This window comes from Schistocerca gregaria, chromosome 2 (assembly GCF_023897955.1).
Source record: "Schistocerca gregaria isolate iqSchGreg1 chromosome 2, iqSchGreg1.2, whole genome shotgun sequence".
NCBI lineage: Eukaryota > Metazoa > Arthropoda > Insecta > Orthoptera > Acrididae > Schistocerca > Schistocerca gregaria.
In genome coordinates, this window is record NC_064921.1 from 727,181,427 (window position 1) to 727,205,073 (window position 23,647).

Here is a 23,647-nt window from a genome sequence, read left to right on the forward strand (position 1 = left end):
CTTTAGTGCAAGACTCATGCACCATATACTACTTCACACATAGTTATATTAGTCCACTGGACTTCAGTCTTTCGTTGAAGGTGACTATTCTGTGACTGAAATCAGTTTACTATTACAAAAAACGGTTTCAACTTTATCCGACCTTTCTTTGCAATAATTGTTGCTTAACACTTAATATAAATTTTTAATAGCGTTATTAAGTAGCTTTGTTGAGTGGCCGTTATGGTTCCACAGTTATCGTATTCTGCTTCGATTATTCAATCGAGGCTGCTAAGTCGTTCAATCGATTCAGAGTTGTGACTACTTCTTTTAGTTATTTAATTCACCGCCTGTGGCGCTGCATCTCACGTTTTGTCTTTGCCTTGCAGTGTTGAGTGTATAACTCTGGTCAAGTGGCGTTGGGGTAATTACGACATCAGTTTGTAAATAGCTCTGTTAAAGGGTGGTTCGTTCGTTACCGTGGATGCGTCATACAGCGCTAAATCTAACATCAGATACAAGAATTGTAACGTTGTGCAACAACAGAGGAATCGTTATCATTGTTTGATGAGTGTTGCCAATTAACGTTATTGGAGAAAAAGTTTTGTTTATCAGTGATTGTGTGAAGGGGGCGTGCATTGGGACGCTTGCTGAGTGAGCCTTTTACTTAACAGTGCCGCACATTCGGCGTGCGTTAAGACGTTTACTCATGCCACTGTGGAAGTAAATTGGTGTTTAGTAGTAAATAAATGTTTATTAGACATTGACCAATTTTGTAGGACTCACAAAATGGATGTTGACAATGACATAAATGAACTGATAGAAAGCGGCCAGCTGCGGTCAGGCACGCCGCTGAGGAGATCTGTTGTTGATACTCCAACTCGCAGGAGGAGCTTGCGAACCAGGTGAGTAGTTTGTTTTTATGTTTCATACTTACATAAATTTTTATTTATGTTGTCCGATGAAACGTTCGCTACAGATTGTTATTTCCCTACGTTGTAGAACTCGAGCTTCAGCTGAAAAAAGTGAACAATCCAGCACTGTTACACGCGTCACTCAAACGCAAACTACAGAGATTCGTTATTCACAAGCTGGCAAAACTTCAAATGACAGCGACGCGTCTGCCGATTACTCTGATACTGATAGGAAGGTAAGTGCAATATTTGCCGTATTTGCGGCTTACATTAATTTTGAAGAACATCACACAGTAAACATTATTTGGATTTGCTGTTTTTGTTTACTTAAAACTGGAATCAGTAGCATAATAACATGTTGATAAAGCAGCAAATTAAGCTTACTGTTTTAATCTTAGTTCAGTAACATAATTGTTTTACATTTAGAAAGAAACATCTTCACGGAAGTCTTATAACCGAAGGACGGTTATGAATGGAGCCTCAGTCAGTGAAGAAGATACTGATGTAGTTACTGTGAAAGAGGTGGAGCCGCGAAATGTAGTGACTAGCACAGAAACTCCTGTTCAAGATGCTGGATATTCAAGTGATGAAGGCGGTAAATCACGTCTGACTGCTTACGACATATATAAATCAGTCGAAGATTACTGGGAGTGAGTATTATGTGAAATATCAGTTCTTCAGATATTTGTTATTGATAGTTTATGGTTCATCTTGGATGTGAATGTAGACACTAATTGTTAGCTGCCATTTGTCAATTGGTGGTATCGCCTTAGTGTGTAACTCTTAACAAACAGTGTAAATAGTAATTCTCATTTAGTGAAATGGTTTTTCACCTATTGTTGCTGTTATATAACAACGTCTATTGCTGTAAGTTGATTGGTGTCTGTGTCAGATTTTGGTGCTGACAGCTAAAGTCGATGTATCTTATCCCACTCATTTAAATTTCTAGCCGAATGAAATTTGAAGTTTTGCTTTGCTTGGGCATCTGTTTTGCGTCATATCATTGGTAGTCGTTGGCACTGTCGCAATTTTGCTCTAGTGAGAGTTGATATGAGCAGAGTATCGTTATTTTAATTAGGAGAGTGTGGTAGTTTCGTGTCAAATGTAATTCCAAATACGATTTGATTTTTCCATGCCCAATTGGGGCATTTGCTTCGTCTCACAATAATAGGGCATAATTTGCAGACGAAAACAAACATCACGATTATTTTTTAATATGCTGTTTTGTCTGAGTTAAGTGAATGATGAGGAACTTGTTAGTGTTGTTTTGTAAGATAACCCCCTTAACTTTTAAATGGCAAATTCTGTTTGTATTATACCTAATCTCTAGAAGAGAATTTATGTATAGCCCTATATTGAAATATGCATCCATGTAATTCTCTAGTTTGCTCCCAGTTCTTGGATAGAGTGCACTGTCAAGTTGATATCTTGGAGGTTTCGTGATAAAGCCATTCTTCTTTGGTCAGAGGTGGCATCATCGGCATTGTTTTTGGCGTTTTTTGTGTAGGTTGTTCTGGCAGACTTACCTACATCAGATCAAGTGGTGATTTTTGGTTGTCAAGGAACACACCCAGTAAATGCCTCATAAAAGCTATCTATTTGCATAAATGAATGTTTAGGCAACAGAATGATATGTAATATACCTTAAGTCCAAGTCGAGAGTTGTGAAAGCCAACCAAATTTTTGTGTTATGTATATAAAAATCATTGGTACAACTTGAACAGCAAGGGTTCTTGTTAAGTTCCTTTTGCTCCTTGTCATGACAATCCTTCTGAGGTAATACATTGTGGGCCACAAATCTAGATCAGGACCAGTGGTTGTCATGAAGGTGTTTCTCTGCTGCTCTTAAGTTGACAATGTGCCAGTTTGGGTAGATGATAGAATGGTACTCACATGTAACCAGTGAAAGGTGAGAAAAGAGGCAGTGAATGTCTAGCACAAAATTGAAACCACTCGCTTATTCGCTTGCTGGGTTGAGAACTAGTAGCGCAGCTTTAATTGCTGTGAATCGTAAATGTTTAACAGTTTTTCCTAAGTATATCATGAGTTAAGAGGTTTTGGTTAGGTTGTCAAAACACTTGCTCATATCTTCCAGGTGTGCTGAGATTTCAGATGTAGTGGAATATTGAGGCAAGAATGTGACTGTATTCCTTTGTCTCTTGTTTTACAAAACATCGTGGGTCCATTTGTCTCTCATTGGTTGTGTAGGACCATCAGCTGCCAAACCCCATTGCATTCCCATCATAACTTTGGGTGAGTACTGACAACATTGCTGCCCGAATCATGTTAAGTATGCTACTGGTCCTGATATAGACTTTTACCCGTGCTGTGTTGTCTTGGTCAAGTAATCATTAATTCTGTCACGTTTATTTGAACCCCTATGTGATCATATTATTTTTTAATAAATGTTGTTATGATAGTGAACCAAATGCTTTTTGGAAGTCAAAAACTGGCATTCAGGATGTTGTGTGAGAAAAGTGCAAGCTAGGCTTGACCAATGAATTGATGCTGGTTGTCTTGGAGGAGGTTCCTGGTAGCTCATTATGTTTGAGCTCCAACAACATTGTGCTTGAGATGCTGAATGTACATTACATTTCCTGTCATTTCATAACTGAACTAAACTTTAACGTATTCCTAATATTATTCGTTTCTACTCTGTTCCCTGTAGATTATGATTTAATGAAAATATCCCTGTGACTCCCCAGTTGCTGGCCTATATAACCAGTAGAAAGAGGACATAAATAAGTATCCATTCTTTATTGAACTTTTGAGCCTAACTCGGACAGGAAGTGTGTCCACAATGATTTTATCAATGGTGCATGGAACTAAAATGGTCTGTAATAGAGCTTCATGTGTGAAAATTATTTGTATGTTTTAAACAGTGAAAATTACAATACGTAAGGTATTCAGTATGGAAAGCCATAGTAAGTACTTGATTCTGCTTGCCTTGTTACATTGATTTTGTCAATTTCTCTGCTGCAGAAAGGAAAAGGTTAGTTGTTGAAGACAGAATTAATACCAAATCTCAATCTGTCATCTACCATACCTTCTGTTCCAAACATATGGTTCTGGCTTAGACCTTTTAAGGCATTCACTCATTCTGTTATCACTGTATACGGCTTCTGTTGTGAGAACATTTCTGTGTGTAACTCATCAGAAGTAAAACATAATTTTAATCTTACAATTTTAAATATGGTTGACAGCAGCTACTGTATATGTATTTTCAATAAATAAAATATTCCTTTAACCAGTTGCATAAGTTCATTGTAAAAACCTCGACCGGGCTTCTATACCATTAAGTGTATTTTCTTCAGAAGGGAAGTCCCATAAATTACATTAGGCCTACGTCAAAACTGTAAACGTACGGGATGAGCTAAGAAGCTGAAACAAGACAGCAGAAAATATGGAACATTAAGTGTTCCATTGGGAACAGTAAAAACTGTTACATGGGTGCAGCTTGTTAAATGTCTGTTCCTTGTAACAGTTTTATACTGTTTCCATGCAAGATTTTATTCCCAGTTGTGTGTGTGTGTTTGCCATGAACTTCTTAGCTCAACATGCATGTCTGCGATGTTAATGTCATGTAATTAATGTGGCTTTCCTTCTAAAGAAGATACTCTTAGCTGTATTGAAACCTGGCCAAGGGTTTAACAATAAACTTGTGCAAACTGTTTTTTGTATACTTTATTTATTGAAAACACAATTTTTGTATTTGATATTTTAGTCACATTTTTAGCTGCTTTGTGCATTCATAGAGTTACGGCAAGAATCTGTACTTAGACGGTGGTAATACTTTCTTCAAACACTCCACAGTGTCTTTGTTTCAAAGCCAAATAACTTAGTGATTATGTTGATAAGGTCAGTAAATGACATGCTGACTCTGCTCCCGTTGTTTGGATACTTCGTGGTATCATTTTTTCAACTTCATTTCTCTAGGATGCAATCGCAGTGATGCCAATTTTGAGTACCAGTTAAAAGGAGTTTTCGGATGCAGCACTTTGTGCTGAGCAGGGAGCGTTGCTGCAATCTGATTGGGTCGCTGGGCGGTCCCCAGCCAACCGCAACGTGTCGAATGCTGCCCGAGCCTGTGAAACCGTTAGATCACATCTTGCGTGACCTTGAGATGGTCGTGGGAATCTGCAACAAGATACCGCACAACAATCATGAGTGGAAATGTGACCCGTATTTTCAGCCGAGGCTATTGACTCACGATGATATGCGGGTTATCTGTACATAGTTCGGCGATATTCGAAGGAAAAAAATATTCTCAAGTATTGTTTTATTGCTGGAACGAATATTTTCGTTTATAATACACTAATACGTACTCATGTTTTGCCGCCGGAAGATGATGTTTACCGCAGTCCCCAGTCGGATGTCCATGAGATATTTTAGGTTTTTCCAGGTTCATCTTCAGGTAAGTGCCCTTGTAACATGTCCAAGACTGACTTCCTGTCTCTGTTCATCTAGCTCTTTGTTAAGGAGTTGTTGCTCGTTAATTTCAAACCCGCCGTTCCAGGGAAGTTATGCATAATTGATGCAGTGGGCTGCAGTATAGCAATGGTGGTTGTATGTCAAGACTCCAGAATTATGCCCAAGTTTTCGTGGAACAATTGTTGCCGTAGTACGTTCGATTTCAGTGAAAATCTCATTCTGGAAACATCCCCCTGGCTTTGGCTAAGCCATGTCTCCGCAATATCATCCTTCCAGGAGTGCTCGTTCTGCAAGGTTCGTGGGAGAGCTTCTGCGAAGTTTGGAAGGCAGGATATGAGTACTGGCAGAAGTAAAGCTGTGAGGATGGGGCGTAGGCCGTGCTTTGGGAGCTCAGATGGTAGAGCACTTGTCCGCGAAAGGTAAAGGTCCCGAGTTCGAGTCTCGGTCCGGCATCCAGTTTTAATCTGCCAGGAAGTTTGAGTTAGAGAGTTGTCTGTATGCACAGTAACTGTTCATTTGCACGTAGTTACAAGTATATGTTTCTTATATTGACATAATTGTTATATTTTGGGGAAATAATCATTTTGACCCCGCGATGATTTGAAAATGGGCCCCGACCCGAAACTAGTCATCAAATAAATAAAATGAAATTTGCAGCTTTGGCTGTTTTTCCGTTGTATTGATTACAAGTTGCTGCCCTGCAATTACTCAGGCATGTTGGAAGTTCGCAAAAAGCACATAATCAGCTTACGGAGAGAACTGGTAAAGATGAGCTGTATGCTAAATTGAAGTGTTTCATGCCGCACCGCTTGAACACATGCAAAGTTTGGCCATAAAAATGCTAAATTGGTGTCACTGCCTGTGTCCGTGTATTGTTAAACACACCACTGATGACGCCTCACTACTGCAGCGTAAGGGAAGTCCCAACTATGATGAGTCTCGTGCTGAGCGATTGATAGCCTGTGGTACTACAGATATCGCCGCCTTGCCGTTTTGACTATTTGCCTTGCTGCAAACAAGTTAATTTCGCGACTCGAGGCCTGTGATGAATTTACGGTTGTGTGCGGCCAAGTGAACATGTCTCATTTCGTTTCCATATGTAATGGATTAGGAATGTGGTGTGGGCACAAAAAGTCAAACAATTGGGTATCGCATAATGTTGATTTTTATTATTAACTGCCCCTTACACAAGTTGTTCAGTATGAACACCAGAGACGTCGACGAGATGCTGCACAGCTCCACATATGCGCCTGGTGGCCAAAATTGGAACAAATTTTTTCCAGTGTAAATCTGTTTCGCATTAGCGTATCCGCGAAGTTTCGCTGCCGTATGATAAATACAGACATTCAAGAGTAGCTGCACATTTAATTGTCTTTACATTATTTTCAGCTCTGGCGTCAATGTTGCTTTCAAGAGTTCTATTTTACAACTCCTACATACTCTCATAATTAAGTCAAATTTCCTTAACCCTCAACCACTTCATAGTGCTGCACTTTTAATGTTCAGTAGTGCAGGTGAGCAGCATCCGAGTCACAGTGCTGTAATACGCGGTTAGGTGGGGGGAGATCTATTTCACATTTGGGAGCAGTGTCGATGCGTCTTTTGTGAAACGAATACAACTAAAAAAACTTAAGTTTCGGAAATGGCCTCATTTGTATTTTATGTTAATCCTTGTTCAGTCGAAAGTGATGAGTGGTCTGGGGACTACAAAATATGTGTCGCTATCGGCAAGGGTATCAGAAGTGATAAGTGTGTGTGTGTGTGTGTGTGTGTGTGTGTGTGTGTGTGAGAGAGAGAGAGAGAGAGAGAGAGAGAGAGAGAGAGAGAGAGTATATACATACTTTTCTGCGAGTCGCAGAAGGGTATAGATAACAGAGACTTGATAAATTTGACGATTTTTGAGACTGGGGAGGTTTTTGATACAATTCTGCTCCATCATTCCGTAAATAAGATACGAGCGAGCGAAGTATCTGATCAGATATGAGGCTATATCGCGGGTTACTTGTTCGGTACTATGCTGTTATGAAATAGCCTAAGAGACTAGTATACTGTATGATTGCCTTACACAGATAATGGGCTTTCCTACTCACATAAATGTACATGTATAACCGACAAGCCAACTTACAATGCAGCAATGAAGTTACATAACATCGGATACTCCCCTGCGTAATGAAAGGTAGTGTTGCATGATTTCCTTATATGCGACTACATATTCTGTAATCTAGATTGCACGTATAACACGACATCGTCAACTGACACTAGACGGGTCGTTCGGGAGTAGCGGATCAGTTGGAAAGCGTTGGCGAGATGCGGAGTGAGGTTGCGGCCACACCCTCTGGCGACTGCATTCCAGTGTTCGGCCGCGTCCCGCCGCCTCTAGCTGCCGGGGACACGCTCAGTTCACGCCAACCAGTTATCCATGCAAATAGTGTCCATCCTTCAGGTTACGAGATTACGACGCGAACTGGAAGTAAAGAACTTGGCTCTCCGGCTGCGTTTGGGCGCGAGCCATGTGAGCGAGTGGGATTTTCCGCCGCCGCCCAAAGCGATGTTCCTGCGCACGCACGCGAGCGGGGCCCGCGCCGCGTGTATGTTTGAGTACAGTGTACACCCGTGACTGCTGCGACTGCGTGGGCGGCTACCGCGTCAGTCAGCGCGCCTTTTCAACGGCAGCGCTTACGTCACCCCTGCAGGGCGGCGTCATAGGGACGCAGTCGGTTGTGTGCGCTGCGCTGGCCCACTGTAGGCGGCGGTGATCCATCGCGATTGCTTTTGCAGTCAGGGACACGGATTCCTGCTAGGCGCGTACTGCCTTACCGATTCCTCTATAGATGATGAGCTGCAACGAAGGGGATGGCAACACAACGAAACACGCTGCAATCTTCGATAGTTTCAAATAGTTCGCAAGCGCTTGTTAGCGACAGGACAACGTTCAGCGGGACTGCGCATGCGCAGTTGCGAATCACAGCGCGGCGACAAGTTCAGAACGAACTGATTTACACAAGCAAGAAGACAAGAAAAATACCGACAGAAGGGTCTTCTGAGGAATATTCAGAAGGTTTTTCTCCTGAAAAAGCATATCTACTGTTTGAATCTTGATGGAGACATCATTAGCTCTTTGTTTATTTTGTTGGGGGCTTTGTTCTTTCAAGCAAATTTCATGGTCATGCAACCAAACTCTTTAAGTACAGCAATACCTATCACCGCAATGAATAAGCGGTCGTCAATAATGAAGGTTAGTTCAAAGTACCTAAAGTGCAGCTGTAAACCCGGCGATTTTCGGCGGACGGTTTTGTTTTTTTCTTAAAAGGATAATAATAATCATCGTGTTACTCGCGTACATGCGACTTCTTTGGTGACGTGTAGGTGTCTTCCTTGTGATATGATTTGGTTTAACACTGGCGACGAAGGTAATTCGTTAGCATGTGTACTTGCGTTGCTCTAAGGCATTGGTAGTCAACCTTTTGGTCCCTACAATCTTCTAATGGGCGTTGTAGCTTTTACGGTGGGCGCTGTAGAAACATTTGCATTAGGCTTACTCAAAATTATGACAAAATGTTTCGTAAGTAATTACTATTATATGCTTGAACTTGCTGTAACCATAATGTACCGCTGATAACCTCAGCGTTGAGCGCCCGTAAGTACGAACCAACGATAATTTACAAATTTAGTAAAGTAAAATTATCTCCCTACGTTATAAATTACCATTACTTTGGAACAGTGGGAGGTTGGAAAATTTTATTAGTAAAATAAATAAGAAATGGGCTATATGTTAAAAGGTTAGAGTACCCTACTCTAAAGTTACCAATGTAGAGGGAACTGCCGACTACTCCGCAGAAAGTCTTTCTCCTCCTGCGAGCCTCCCTCCCTGCCTCTCTCCCTCCCTCCCAGCATTGCATGCAGTAAGCATGCTTTAACGCTGTATTCGGCGCATCGTTTTCGTCATTCACGATGTGCCCTGTACCATGTACTGCAAGCGGCCGATGTCCTTGAGAGCCCGGGAACCGATTGATCTACAGCACAAGGCAGACACGCTAGGTCGAAAGCGTTCACCAGTCCCCATTGTTCTGCGGCCATCGGCGAGTTGTAGAGTAACGTCTTCTGCGTCTCACGTGACATGTGCAGGTGTGCACTCGGTATGGCCTCTCTCACACGCGCAGTCGCAAAATCGCTGTCAAAATACACGTGTTCGAGACAAATTTTTCGCCTTTAGCTGGTAGAAGAAAAGCGCGTTCGTGTTCTACCCGTATTTCGCATTTGTTTTCCTAGCGTCACTCGTTGTGACGTTTGCTTTTCAAGTCGTGCTCATTCTTAACTCCTAGCATAGTAGTCAACAGAAAGCATATTGGATGGTACAAGGAACGCCAACCGATGTACTTTATCGGAACTACTACCGGTTTCGAAGTCGCAAGGCGTTTATATCAGTATCTTAACCTAGTTTAGCGTCCGGTGCATCGCCCGTGCAGACTGTATGGTTTGCACAGTTTTTTTTGTTTTGTTTTTATTTAATGGAAATATTGTTCACAAATTTCAAAATCTTGTAAATTTGCACGTTAATTAAGGTCTTGGAAGCATGGTGTTTTTGAATCTAGTTCAGATCAGTAAGCGATTCTGGTTACCAAAGTCCGAAGTCTTCGTTAATCCTGCTTTCGAGTTCTTGTGATGATATTTCCATAGAAACTTTCATCCCCTAACATATTTCTTTAGAATTCAAATACCAGTTTTCATAGATTTAACTTTAGATATGTTTTAATGTAACGAAATAATTTCATAAAAATGTCCGACCCCTATTTCACCCCTTTAGGATTTTAATTTCCAAAAAACACAGAAACGTGTATTGTTTTCTTTATAACGGAGAAGCCCAATACGAATTTTCAGAGTTTTCGTTGCGATGACAGCTGTCTCTGAACCGTGGCACACTTATTAGCATATCGAATGATTTCTTCAGCTCTACCTTTTACTTATTTATCCTAGACTGTAGTGTTAAATATAAATTATTTTATTTACATGTTACTAGAATTTTTCCACTCCTATTGTGAAATTTTCTACATTCGAACCAATCGCTGGCCCAATAATTTAAACGATTGAATAATGAAAAAGACTCATGAGAAAAAAGCAACGTACGGCTCAGTCTCATATCTCTTATTTAACTGTCTTTGTAGTGTATTGTTCGATCGAAGGAAGGGGTAGTCACGCCGCCTCCTGTTGGACTATACATAGTGAAGCCCTTAGCTGTTGAGTACAGTATGGTATTTTTCGAATCTTCGTGTTAGTCCAGTTGCGGCTACAGCATTGGGGGCCGTGAAGCGCCCATGTGGTGCGACCTGCAGTATTGAATTTCGTGCGCACCTGCTAGCTAGTTCCGCTTACGTATTGCCAGCTGCTGTTTTCAGACAGTACCGTAAAACTCACCAGCCTTCCGGCCCCGTTTTGGAAGTATCTGCTTTGGCAATTTCCAGTGCGTTACTATACATTGTTGAAACTTTTATGATTCCGACTCGGATTAATAGTTCTCACGTCATTTATTAATACTGATTCCGTCTGGGAGGTTTAATAAAGTGGTAGCTCGCATTCTAAATTTGATTAGAATGTGTGTCTCATAAAATAGACGATAGAAGAATTTTCCATGTGCGGCTGGTTTTAAAATAGCAAGTGAAAAATAAATGGTGTAGCTCGTTTCAGAATTTGTTTCTTATGTAAAATGGAGCTTTGGAAGTGGAGATCCTTTAACTGTAGATGTCGACAGTTTTGGTTTCATGGTGTAAATGGATGGAATGGCAGCCATCCTGTTCACTGTGTCGTGCGTTAACGGTTGCCCACCGTAACGCGGGTGCGTGGACTGTGATGCCGTTGGTACCAGACCACGCCCTGTCACGTCCTGTCTCCCCCAGCACAGAAAAAATCGATAAAGGTGCGTGTAATCTACCTGATGCGCTTCCTGGGGTGCAAAGCCGTAGACAGAGCTCCTCACCAAAGATACTCTTGTGTTGTACGGGTTTCGCTCTTCATAACAAGACTACGGACGATCCGATACCGTTGATCAGTGGTTGTGAAATAATTGTTCTAAATTTATCACAATAGATGCGTGGCGCGAAAGACAAATGAGCGTTGGTAAAAATTGTGTCGTAATTGAAGTAACAATTCATTTGACCCCACTTTAAATTTTCGAGGAAAAATGTTAATTTCGCGTTGTTTTAGTAAATAGTGCGTCGTATTCTTTTTTATTATAAGAACGAACTGTCAACGCTTGCGTGAGTCTTCTCTCATATGCAGCCACAGTAACTGAATGCAAGTCACTGCTGCCAGGCACATGTACTCGCTTGATATGTATCATCTGGTAACAAAATACTGAGTTATAATAATGGGCTCTGACAGATCTACGAAGCCAGTGGATGACAAAGAGCAATGCTGCCAGTTAATTTGCGTTGGGACTTACATTGTGTATTGGGGAACTACTGCTGCTGGAGAGCAACACTGGCAGTTACTGAGTTAAAAACCATTTTCTGGACGTAAGCTCTTTTCACGAGACTAATTTATAATTTAGTGAAGGTATTTTCATTAAAAATATTGTTTTGTAGCAGTTTCTGTGCGTCCTGCAAAAGGACCACGGAAAAAAGTATTACGTCAATTGTAAGATATGGCGAATCTAGTCAGAACTTCCGGATAATAGAATGTTCAAGGTTTGCTAGTACCTGGCATACTGTACAATGGATATACGTCGGATTTTTACGAAGAGCCGATGCAGATATCAGCTTTGTTAGGAACACCCCGTACAGAATGTTACCTGACTTTTCGAAGCTAATTGGAAGGTCAGATGTCAGTCATTGGTAATGCAGAAAGTAAAGGTGGAAACACATGCTTTGAGACTTTGACATGGCAGACACACCAGGCGACAATTTACAGATTTCAGATTACCTTAGCAGTCAACACCAGACTTTAATCACCGGGAGATAACATCCAAAATTATTACATTGCGTTTTTGACGTGTCTGTACTACGTAAGGTTGTGAGGGATTAGAGAGCTCATTCCTCATCCAATAGCTGTGTCAGAAAATTTACACAAAAACTGAGAGAGCTTCATGACAGAAAAGATGGAATAACGAATTTCGTCTGTAGAGATTTGTTTATTTAGAAAGATACTTCTTTTCCACCTTCTTTACGAATTCCGTTGACTGATATTGCGATAAGCGATCACAAAAAGAATAACTAAAATCGTTCAGCGGAAGGAAGGCGACTGAACCAGATGAGATAAATAATGATTTCTTTAAAGACTATGCAAAGGTACTTGATTTCCTTCTGTCTATAGTCTATCGTAAACAGCTGGAGCAGTGAAGTGTTCAAAGCTGTTGTAAAAAGTGCATGCAATCCTCGTTTCCAAGGCGAGTCGTAGAGCTCACTCACCTAACTGTAGACCCATATCGCAAACGTCAATCTGTTGTAGAATTGTCATTTCATATCATTTTTGATGGTAGAAATCTCTGTAGGAATCAACGTGGATTCAGCAAAAGGTGACTTTCTATAATCCAGTTCATGGTCCTCGTCTGAGAAGGCAACAGGATTTAAGGCTCCCTTGCATATAGAATTCACATGATAGTTCTTAACGGGAGTTCGTTCCATGTCATACAGAGCTGTCCGAAATGAAGCATTTTTCAAAAATTTCTTTCTTCTCAAAGTGCACAAGTCCATAGTATTTGGACGTAGCAGGAACAGCTTTCAAGGTTCAAATGGTTGTACACTCAACGTGGACTAAGTGTTACACGACAAGCTCATATTTTTGTCACATACTAGCCAGCTAGTATCTAGTTATCGAATACGTAGCTTCGACAATGTGATGTGATAGATCATGAATAGTAGCAAGCGTAGGTGAGACAAAAATACGATCTTTTATTCACATCCACCGATAAAAATAGGGGAGGGCACCGACGATGAAATTGATTCTTCTGCTCATCATCTTTCAATCCAACATCCTGGAATGATGTCTGTCTAGTAACGTCAGGCGTGGTTGGAAAAGTGAGGCTGTGCGACTTCGTGCATGAAGATGAAATTACGTGAGTTACTTCGAAGTTAGGGAAACAGCCAGTTTTCTAGTAAACTTGATTCCTGTGACAGTGTTAGCAATAAGAATAACGCTCCATAAACTTTTACAGCAATGTCGCAGGAGGTTTTAACTCATGGCGAGTCTCTTCCGCGTTGAATAACGAGCATAGGATTTTCAGTTGCCCAAAATTTACATTATGGTGATAAAATTTACAAGAAATAAGAAAAAGCCTTAACCTGAAAAATTAGTTGTTAAGAGAAAATTTTCTCTTCCATGTCGTCTAAAATTGCTTATGATGCTGACGTTGTTTCAGAACTCGTCATAGCGTTGTTTGAGGGAATTTTTAAGTTCATTGCTTGCTCATTTTGGGCTCCATTTTCCTACAAACAACCAACGTCGCCATTACGGCTTTGAATTGAACTTTGAAATGCGACCATGCAAAACTTCCATCTTTTCTATGTGTAGAAGCGTTGGAGTTGTGTTTCTGTCTTTTGTGGTTTGAAATTTGCTCCATCATTTGGAATAACCGTGTGAATCATGATTGGAACTTTGATTCTGCGGGCGTTCTGTCATAGGTGGGTCTTGTTTAACCACCAGTTACGACGGGGATGCCACCACGTCATTCACGTGTGCGGAATTGTCACCTATTTGACATCAGTCGATTTTCAGACGAATGTATTGTGTGTATTGTCGAAAGCTCGGAATTTTTTACTGGTTCAACACCACCAATTTATCGAAGTATTATACAACCAATCCGCCCAAAGCTGGTGGTTGCATTTGGCAACCACGTCGTAATTAATGATCATTGTGTGAAGTGACCATTTTCTGCGGAGTATCTGTTAGGATGATCAAGAAAAATGTAGTAGTCTGCTAATGAGAAGCTGGATGCTATGCTCCTGTACACAAGAGGGCCTCAGACGGGACTGTAAAAGCGGCAGCACTCGTCATCGGTTGCGACAGTGCCGTTTGAAATGGCTTCGCAGTTTCCTACGCGGAGGTATCAGCCATTGTACCTGCGGAGCCACGATATCCTACTGGCAGGGGGCAACCATTGTACCTGCGGACCCACGATGTCCTACTGGCAGGGGGCAACCAGCCACAGTTGTCCTCTGGACAGAAAAATCATCCACTTTACGCCTTGTTTAAATCCGTGTCATTAAATCACAATGATTCCATAAAAAAGTTTTCCCACGAAAGCTAGTACATAATCTCTAACGACCTCAAAATCGATACGGTGTTACTTCTGATCATGAAAACGAGCACATCCACGTCTTTCTAGAATGTTATGGCCCAGCATCACGGATAATGGAACTGTGCTGCTATTTAAACTGCCAAATTCGTAATTTGCTTTCATTTGGTAACATGTTTCGATTATACATCCACGCTTTGACCAATTTAACGTCGTACGTCGAGTTTGTATTTTTCCTTACTGCAATACTACACTCTGGGAGGCAGGGGTGCCGGCCGGTTTTGATGTCAGTACGGGCGAAACATTTTCCTCATACACGTGAGTTAGAAATTTTGAGGATGCTGTTATCTGCCGATTATATAAACTTCCGAGATCTTTGCGACTGATGTCCAGGTCACGACGTGGGGAACCAATTTTGCTAGAGACAGTATGTTCGCTGACGCTTTCCAGTGATGCTCGACGTCCTTTATATTCGCCGGGTCCTGGGACGATGTGATTTCACATATATTTTTTATTTTACTTTTTATCAATATTTTCTATTTTCGGATCATTTTAATAATAATTTTCCAGTATTTTAGATCATAAAAATCCGGAGCTTGTGATTGTAGGTCCTTTTTTATATTCATAAATTGAATGAATTCTCACCAGGGCTAACTGCCCTCATAGCCTTTCGCACAACCCCCTTTGCGGGTGCCCCTGCTGGGAGGTGATACTTTGTCAGTGTTGTCGCTTCAGTGTGAATATTAAATAGTTGTGACAACGGCTGTGCAGCTGGAACAGGTTACCAAATGCAAATAAATCAGTTTTCATTGTAGCTGCTCCTTGGACATCGTGGCTGAATTTGTAGTAGAGCTACAGTTTGTTGCGGCAAGTTGTGCTGCCTCGTGCGTAACACACCCTTCCCCAATTTTAAAGAATTTGAGATCTCGCCGTGGTCAAGATTTTGGATTCGAATTACGGAGAGACTGGGTTCAAATTACAGGCCGGCCATCCTGGTAGTCGCTTGGGACGAAAAGGTTCCTTAAATACATGCGCGGCGGAATCTTCCACGTCCTCGCCGAGCCCGTGTTCCGTCTCTAATGACCTGGATGTTGGAAGTTACATTATAGCCTTCCTGCCTTAATTTATCATCAAACAATTATCACTGTACACGCTTCGTCAATTTCAAAAATTAAAATGGAAAACTTATTGTGATCATCGCGTAAGTTTTTGAATAAGTTGCTTCTTAGCTTTCTAGTCCAGCCGTTGGCAGATTGATCTCTGTTTGGTTTAGCAGATATCAGTTACTTTAAAGTCTAGCAAAATGATACTAGGACGTGGAACTTCGCAGATATCACACTAAATTGTAGATTTTTAAAAGGTTTTAATTACCTTAGGGACTGGTCACATGGAGGAGGAATAGGGCGACAAACGAACTTCAAAAGGGCTTTGTTCGTAGTTGAGCAGTGCTGTGTTGAAAGTTGTCTGTCGCCCGTAACTTCTTTAATTTCTTATTAGTTGTTTTTTGCAAGTCATAGACTCTTGATTGGCACGCGCGCGTGTGTGTGTGTGTGTTCTATGCAATAATTAATTTTGGTCTCTGCATACTTCATAAGGAACTTAAGCTAAATAGTAGAATAGTACAACTAATTATTCGCTGTCCGTTGGGTTACTTAGTTATATAAACTATACAGCGTATGTTATCCGACACCAACTTGTTCACTCGTCTGGTAAGTGTTCCTATTAAACCATACTGCGAAAGGAGGCTGCAACGTCCCACCGACCTCTTGATCCCGGAAAATGCAAGCTAGGGTAGTCAGAGTTCAATTCTGGTCTTTCCAAATAGACAACTGGTCATAGACATCAGTTGCCCCCGACAGGGGAGTGGTCAGCTCGACGGACTGTCAGTCCTAAGTGCCCGGGTTCGATTCCCGGCTGGGTCGGAGATTTTCTCCGCTCAGGGACTGGGTGTTGTGTTGTCGTAATCATCACCATTTCATCCCCACCGAGGCGCAAGTCGCCGAAGTGGCGTCAAATTGAAAGACTTGCACCAGGCAAGCAATCTACCCGACGGGAGGCCCTCATCACACGATATTATTATAATAAATTATTCGTAATTACTTTTGACAAATACCTTCTTACAGTCTGTAGAATTCCGGCCAGGAGCCTCACAGCTCTTTTCTGAGATTGGCGAACACAAGACCGGAGTCTTTCCAGTAATGATTCACTTTCTAGGCTTTACTTATTCCTCTTATGGAGCGTCAGCCATTGAAACCTCTTTGCAGGCCTGGAGATCTCGTGGTTCTCGCGCCATGTGGTGGTTATCACTGGCAGTCCTCTACTACGGTAAATGCCAGACACACATTAGCGACCAACGTAACGTACGGAGTGACGGTAGAACGTTAGGTGCCTCGGAGATTTGGGTTCTTGGCTTAATTGCCCAAATGTCAAGGATTGTACAAATATCTGTATAAAAATATAGTGAAAACACTACCTCAATGATTGCCACATGAAGTGGCAAAACGTCGCTAGCGGGCTATCTCAGGGGTCGCTCCTGCACCTCAGTTGTATGAGGCCTACACAGGCATGCGGAATTCTGCCTGGAAGGACGTACATTTCTCGAAAAAAAATGATTCTTACTGACAAAGTTCAAACTTCCGATGAAAAGTGTGAACTGTCAGGAGGTACTCATACTCGAGCAACAAAGAAATTTCGAGAGGAAATTCCTTCTGAGTGTGGTTAGCTGGTTGGTTAAACGTTCTAATAGACCATTTGAACGATCCATTTTATCGCAATAACGTGTAACGAGTGAGTTTACAGGATATGCATACATGTTTAGTGTAAATTTTTTAACAACACATTTGTGTAGTCCTATTCATGCAATTACACTTGAAAACGGGTGTTTTTTTCCTACACGTTACCAGCTTTTAAATAGAAATTCGTCCGTGTAATACGAGGAGTCGTCCAGAAGAAATGATTTAACGTTAGACTTAAATCTTGACGCGCGGGGTAGGCGAGCGGTCTCAGGCGCCTTGTCACGATCCGCGCGGTTTCCCCCCGTCAGAGGTTCGAGTCCTCCCTCGAGCATGGGTGTGTGTGTTGTCCTTAGTAAGTTCGTTTGTTAGTTTAAGTAGTGTGTAAGCTTAGGGACCGATAACCTCAGCAGTTTGGTCGCATAAGACCTTACCAGTAATTTTTAGTTAAATCTTGCTTTCCTACTCGTAAGACGTTTTATGTTCCAGGGCAAATGATCAAAAAATTTTGTTGCTGCATATTGAACGCTTTTCTGAGGCACTGAAAGCTTTAATAATGGATAATAAAGGTCATTCTTTGCTTTAGTGTTACAGGTGTGTACACCACTGATTTTCTCAAATTGTGATATATTGTTTATGACGAATTTAATTTTCGAATATACGGGAAGAGGCCAAAAACATTGCCATGCTTAATTGTTGTTGTTGTGGTCTTCAGTCCGGAGACTGGTTTGATGCAGCTCTCCATGCTACTCTATCCTGTGCAAGCTTCATCTCCCAGTACCTACTGCAACCTACATCCTTCCGAATCTGCTTCGCGTATTCATCTCTTGGTCTCCCTCTACGATTTTAACCCTCCACGCTGCCCTCCAATACTAAATTGATGATCCCTTGATGCCTCAGAACATGTCCTACCAACCGACCCCTTCTTCTGGTCAAGTTGTGCCACAAACTTCTCTTCTCCCCAATCCTATTCAATACTTCCTCATTAGTTATGTGATCTACCCATCTAATCTTCAGCATTCTTCTGTAGCACCACATTTCGAAAGCTTCTATTCTCTTCTTGTCTAAACTATTAATCGTCCATGTTTCACTTCGATACATGGCTACACCCCATACAAATACTTTCAGAAAAGACTTCCTGACATTTAAATTTATACTCGATGTTACCAAATTTCTCTTCTTCAGAAACGCTTTCCTTGCCACTGCCAGTCTACATTTTATATTCTCTCTACTTCGACCATCATCAGTTATTTTGCTCCCCAAATAGCAAAACTCCTTTACTACTTTAAGTGTCTCATTTCCTAATCTAATTCCCTCAGCATCACCAAACTTAATTCGACTACATTCCATTATCCTCGTTTTGCTTTTGTTGAAGTTCATCTTGTATCCTCGTTTCAAGACACTGTCCACTCCATTCAACTGCTCTTCCAAGTCCCTTGCTGTCTCTGACAGAATTACAATGTCATCGGCGAACCTCAAATTTGTTATTTCTTGACCATCGATTTTAATACCTACTCCGAATTTTTCTTTCGTTTCCTTTAATGCTTGCTCAATATACAGATTGAATAACATCGGGGAGAGGCTACAACCCTGTCTCACTCCCTTCCCAACCACTGATTCCCTTCCATGCCCCTCGACTCTTATAACTGCCATCTGGTTTCTGTACAAATTGTAAATAGCCTTTCGCTACCTGTATTTTACCCCTGCCACCTTTAGAATTTGAAAGAGAGTATTCCAGTCAACATTGTCAAAAGCTTTCTCTAAGTCTACAAATGCTAGAAACGTAGGTTTGGCTTTCCTTAATCTTTCTTCTAAGATAAATCGTAAAGTCGGTATTGTCTCACGTGTTCCAGTATTTCTACGGAATCCAAACTGATCTTTCCCGAGGTCGGCTTCTACTAGTTTTCCCATTCGTCTACGGTGTAAGAAATCCTTTGACATCAAAAACAACTTCCAGTCGTCTCAGAAATGAAAGCAAGCAGTCTGCGTCGTAGGCTTGGGACAGCGTACACCACATGTTAACTCAGCCGAAAGTTGGAAACAGTGTATACCAAGACTCATCCGACCGAGTGACTTTCTTCCATTGCTCCGTAATTCAGGTTTTACGGCTTCGGCTCCACATTTTCCTGTTATGGGCATTTGTATCACCTGTGAGTGATTTAGGAATTCCATGGCGCACTGCAGATCTGTTTATGGAATTCCCTTCGTATTGCTTTGCTGCTGACGAGTTTAGCGAATGCGACAGTCAGTTCTCCTTATTAATCGTCACGATCCTCGTCAACAACATCCGTTAGGATCAATCTACACACGCTTTCGTCGTCGTCGTGACTTGACGGATGATGTTTTTCCGCTTTCTCTGTATGCGGTTTGGATATTCGATATGGCGCTTCGTGGAACACCAAACACTTTGGCTAAATTCGTTAAGGAAGGACCAACCATACTAGCACCAATCATTTTCCCACATTCGAATTCACTGAGCTCCGACGTTATGCACACAACTACACGCAAGACACTTTTGACCACGACTGACAGTTGCAACGTATTGAGGGCATTCCACAGGTGTCGTTGGTGTCAAATAAGCAATGCAGCCTACAGGCTTGGCTAGCATCGGCATTTATGTTGAAGCATGCACTTCTCGTGGTGTTTCCATATTTTCGTCCAACCCATGTATGCATTGTAAAGTGCAGTTAAAATGCCTTAACTCCTTGAAGGGGTACGTACATGACGATTGCCGGGGAACACCGCGTATTATTCTTACTGCTCGCTTTTGTGCAAGCAGTACTTTCTTTACTCCAGATTATAGAGTGGAAACATGCAAAATATGTAAGGAGATAGCAACTATACGAGGAGGAAAAGTAGCTGATCTTAACTGTTTGACAAGCTCGGTCAGATGCTTCTTCCAGTTCAGGTTTCCATTGGTATGTGCACTCAAACATTTGGAGCAATGTACGTTATTTGTTAACTCCTCTTCATGTGCTACATCAGTTGCTGATGTGAGAACAAATCGAAAGGCTTAAGATAAACAGAGTAACAGGGCAGAAGTTTGCCATAATTCATTTGTGGATCGCAGTTAAGAGAGACGAGGAATCATTTGAAAAGTTCTCCTCTATCTGTATTTCCAGTTTCTTCGTCTTTCAGGGTCAAGTCAAACGAATTCCAAGTACACTTCGCTGGTCAAGAAAGCTACATCATAACAAATGGCTAAGCTTTCACGATTCAAGACACTTGGTGACTACTTTATAGTGCTTGAAATTCTTGTCTTCCTTAAGCGTAGTCACCTACCACAATGTAATGAAATTGAATACATAGAAAGATAGGTCCCTTATCATTTAGCTACAAAATAGCAGGTCAGCAACTGGAAACAGTTAATTCCATAAATTATCTGGGAGTATTCATTAGGAGTGATTTAAAATGGAATGATCATATAAAGTTGATCGTCGGTAAAGCAGATGCCAGACTGAGATTCATTGGAAGAATCCTAAGGAAATGCAATCCGACAACAAAGGAAGTAGGTTACAGTACGCTTGTTCGCCCAATGCTTGAATACTGCTCAGCAGTGTGGGATCCGCACCAGGTAGGGTTGATAGAAGAGATAGAGAAGATCCAACGGAGAGCAGCGCGCTTCGTTACAGGATCATTTAGTAATCGCGAAAGCGTTACGGAGATGATAGATAAACTCCAGTGGAAGACTCTGCAGGAGAGACGCTCAGTAGCTCGGTAGGGGCTTTTGTTAAAGTTTCGAGAACATACCTTCACCGAAGAGTCAAGCAGTATATTGCTCCCTCCTACGTATATCTCGCGAAGAGACCATGAGGATAAAATCAGAGAGATTAGAGCCCACACAGAAGCATACCGACAATCCTTCTTTCCACGTACAATACGAGACTGGAATAGAAGGGAGAACCGATAGAGGTACTCAGGGTACCCTCCGCCACACACCGTCAGGTGGCTTGCGGAGTACGGATGTAGATGTAGATGTAGATCCCAAAGAATTGGAGGAATACCGGTGAAATATGGGAGTCAGAGGTGAAATACAGGCCGTAGAAAGTAAGTCACTAGAAAAGGCTGTGTAATTCATTTTAAACATCTCCCTTATACTACAAGAATACGACAGCTGCGATTATCTGCCTTAAAGTTCGAACTTGTTTACCCAGTCCTATGCGATTTTTTAAATTGATAGTACTATAGGCATGTAGTTATTGCTAGTGCAGATGAAAATGTGGGGCAAACGCGGACCAAATCCATATGCAACAGTGACTTAACTAGTACACAGGCGTCCAAGGCGAACGTCGACGTTGTTACTTCGTGATAAGATTCAAGCTGGATCGTCAGGTGTAGTTCCATATGTGCTCTGGAGTTCCTAATATAATTCGCCGTACCACTTATAATACTATTTGCGATCCCAGCGTTTAAAAGATGCCGTTGCTCGCAATAAAATGGAAATGACGTACCACTCTGGTGTACAGAGCTGGCCCTGACGTTACTGTTGGGATTTGTATTTATAACTGATGACGATGCACAAGACAGTGTAAGTTTCGCGCACTGACTCTTTGAGACGTCAGCGTTTACTCAACAGGTTTCCTGTCGCGGTTTGAGGTGTGGCCGTTTAAAGTCTCGTGTGGTGTTATTACGCAACAGTCGTGCCACACAGCACTGACCGCCTCAGGCGCGTAGACCAGTCCTCCACAGCTCGTAGCCTTTACGTAAGCGCCATTTTACTGGCCACAGAAGTCATTGACTTTGAAATACGACGTTGCTGGTTCCATCAGAACACCTACAATTAAATTTTCTGCAAGAGGACCACTGAGCGGGGAGTGTACGGGAGTGAATTTACAAATTGGGCAAAAACTTGTGTCTGAGTTTTCAGCTAAGGCATCGATGAATAAAATTTAATCGTCATTCCGTCTTCGTCATGCTTGAGCTAAAACTCGAACTTTGTTGGCAACCACTATATTCACCGTGAGGATCTGCCTGCTGGGACCGATGTCTCTCTCTTTGCCACTTACACACGAGCAACTGGTGCCTGGCGTATTATACCTGTGGTGGGACTCGTCTGCCAAGCGGGGTCGTTATTGTTTACACGTCGGCGCCCAGATTGCGTGCGCACTGGGGGTGCTGAGTGGCACATGAACGATGAAAGTGATTATAAAGAATCACCTTTCTTACAAGAGATCGAAATGTAACAACACAATTAGGGAACTAGCAATTATAACAGTCTTTTAGCGCCCAAAAATAAATTCCAAAATGTTTAACTGAAATAATGTGAAAACTGACATCCCAACATTTCAGAACATCACTTTATATAGCTACAAACACAACAAACAATATTAATACAGCTGGGCATAGTAGCTTTTTTATTTTGTCCTTTGTTAGAGACATTTTCATTCAGTACAGTGTATGCTTTTCCTTTGTCCAGGTGTTATAAAACCTAAATAATTTGTTGCATTCAGATATCTGGTATCTCTTACGGGAAATCACTCTGAAGAAGTCTAGTCCTCGTGCAACTTTTGCAGTGTATTATGAAAACACACAATAAAATAAAGATTAAGAAGTCGCAAAAGCACAAAATTCCTGACAGTAGTCTAAGGTAGTGAGGCGAGACTAGATTAACTTCCGATGTTAGCAGACGACACCATCCAAACTTCTGGTGTGGTGACATTTGTGATAAAATCAGAGTGGCGATTGTTCTAAAGAACCTGGAATTCTCAGGGAATTACATTTTATCCAGAAAAGTTAGCTTAAATCAGGGAATGTCAGGAATTTAATAAAATCTCGGGGAAATTTTTGTTTAACTCAGCATTAGAATTTAATTTTATTGAGCTTTATAAATCTCAAAGTTTAATGTACTATATGTTATCGATGCTTGAAAACTGAGAGAAAGTTCTAGGTAAGAGTTCCCCCTCCTCCCACCCGTACTCCCTTCCACCGCTCACTCTTGATTTATTAGGGTATTTTTTCATGTTTTAGTAGTCACCCTGTAAGAATCTGTTCTGCTCTTGTTATACTTAGTTATCTCAGAGGATTAGATGTAATCTGCAATGATTGCAACTGAAATAGTTCTCTATAACATAAAGCTAGTAGATCATATCTGTTGTAGTCTTCAGTCCGAAGTCTGGTCTGCTAAAGCTGTCCATCACTGTGAGAATTCCGAAAACCCGCTGCCACTTTCCTTTCCCATTCCTATTCATCCTCCCTGTCTATCAGGTTTGACGAGAAGTTAAAACTATAATCGCTTTTACTCGTCTCCTTCACTGTTGCTCTACGAAAAAAAAAAAAAAAAAACCACTTAAAGCTCTTTGTGGTTCGTGCAAAGTTCTACTCTGAAGGAAGCAGATCTCTAGTCACATTAGTAACAAACATAGTGT

The 23,647-nt window shown here is 41.5% G+C and overlaps 1 protein-coding gene across 2 annotated transcripts in view; it reads left to right on the plus strand.

Moving 5' to 3' along the window:
* The first annotated feature begins 341 nt into the window (after positions 1 to 341).
* The window catches only part of LOC126334854 (klaroid protein-like), a 170,494-nt gene continuing 147,188 nt past the window's right edge, over positions 342 to 23,647 (plus strand). Inside the window, exons 1-3 of one of the 2 annotated variants that reach the window (XM_049997523.1) lie at positions 342 to 884; positions 982 to 1,129; positions 1,320 to 1,543. In XM_049997523.1, coding sequence (XP_049853480.1) covers positions 769 to 884; positions 982 to 1,129; positions 1,320 to 1,543 — 488 coding nt within the window. In that variant the 5' untranslated portion in view covers positions 342 to 768. The remainder of the gene's footprint in view (positions 885 to 981; positions 1,130 to 1,319; positions 1,544 to 23,647) is intronic. The other variant, XM_049997524.1, reaches the window with a different exon arrangement.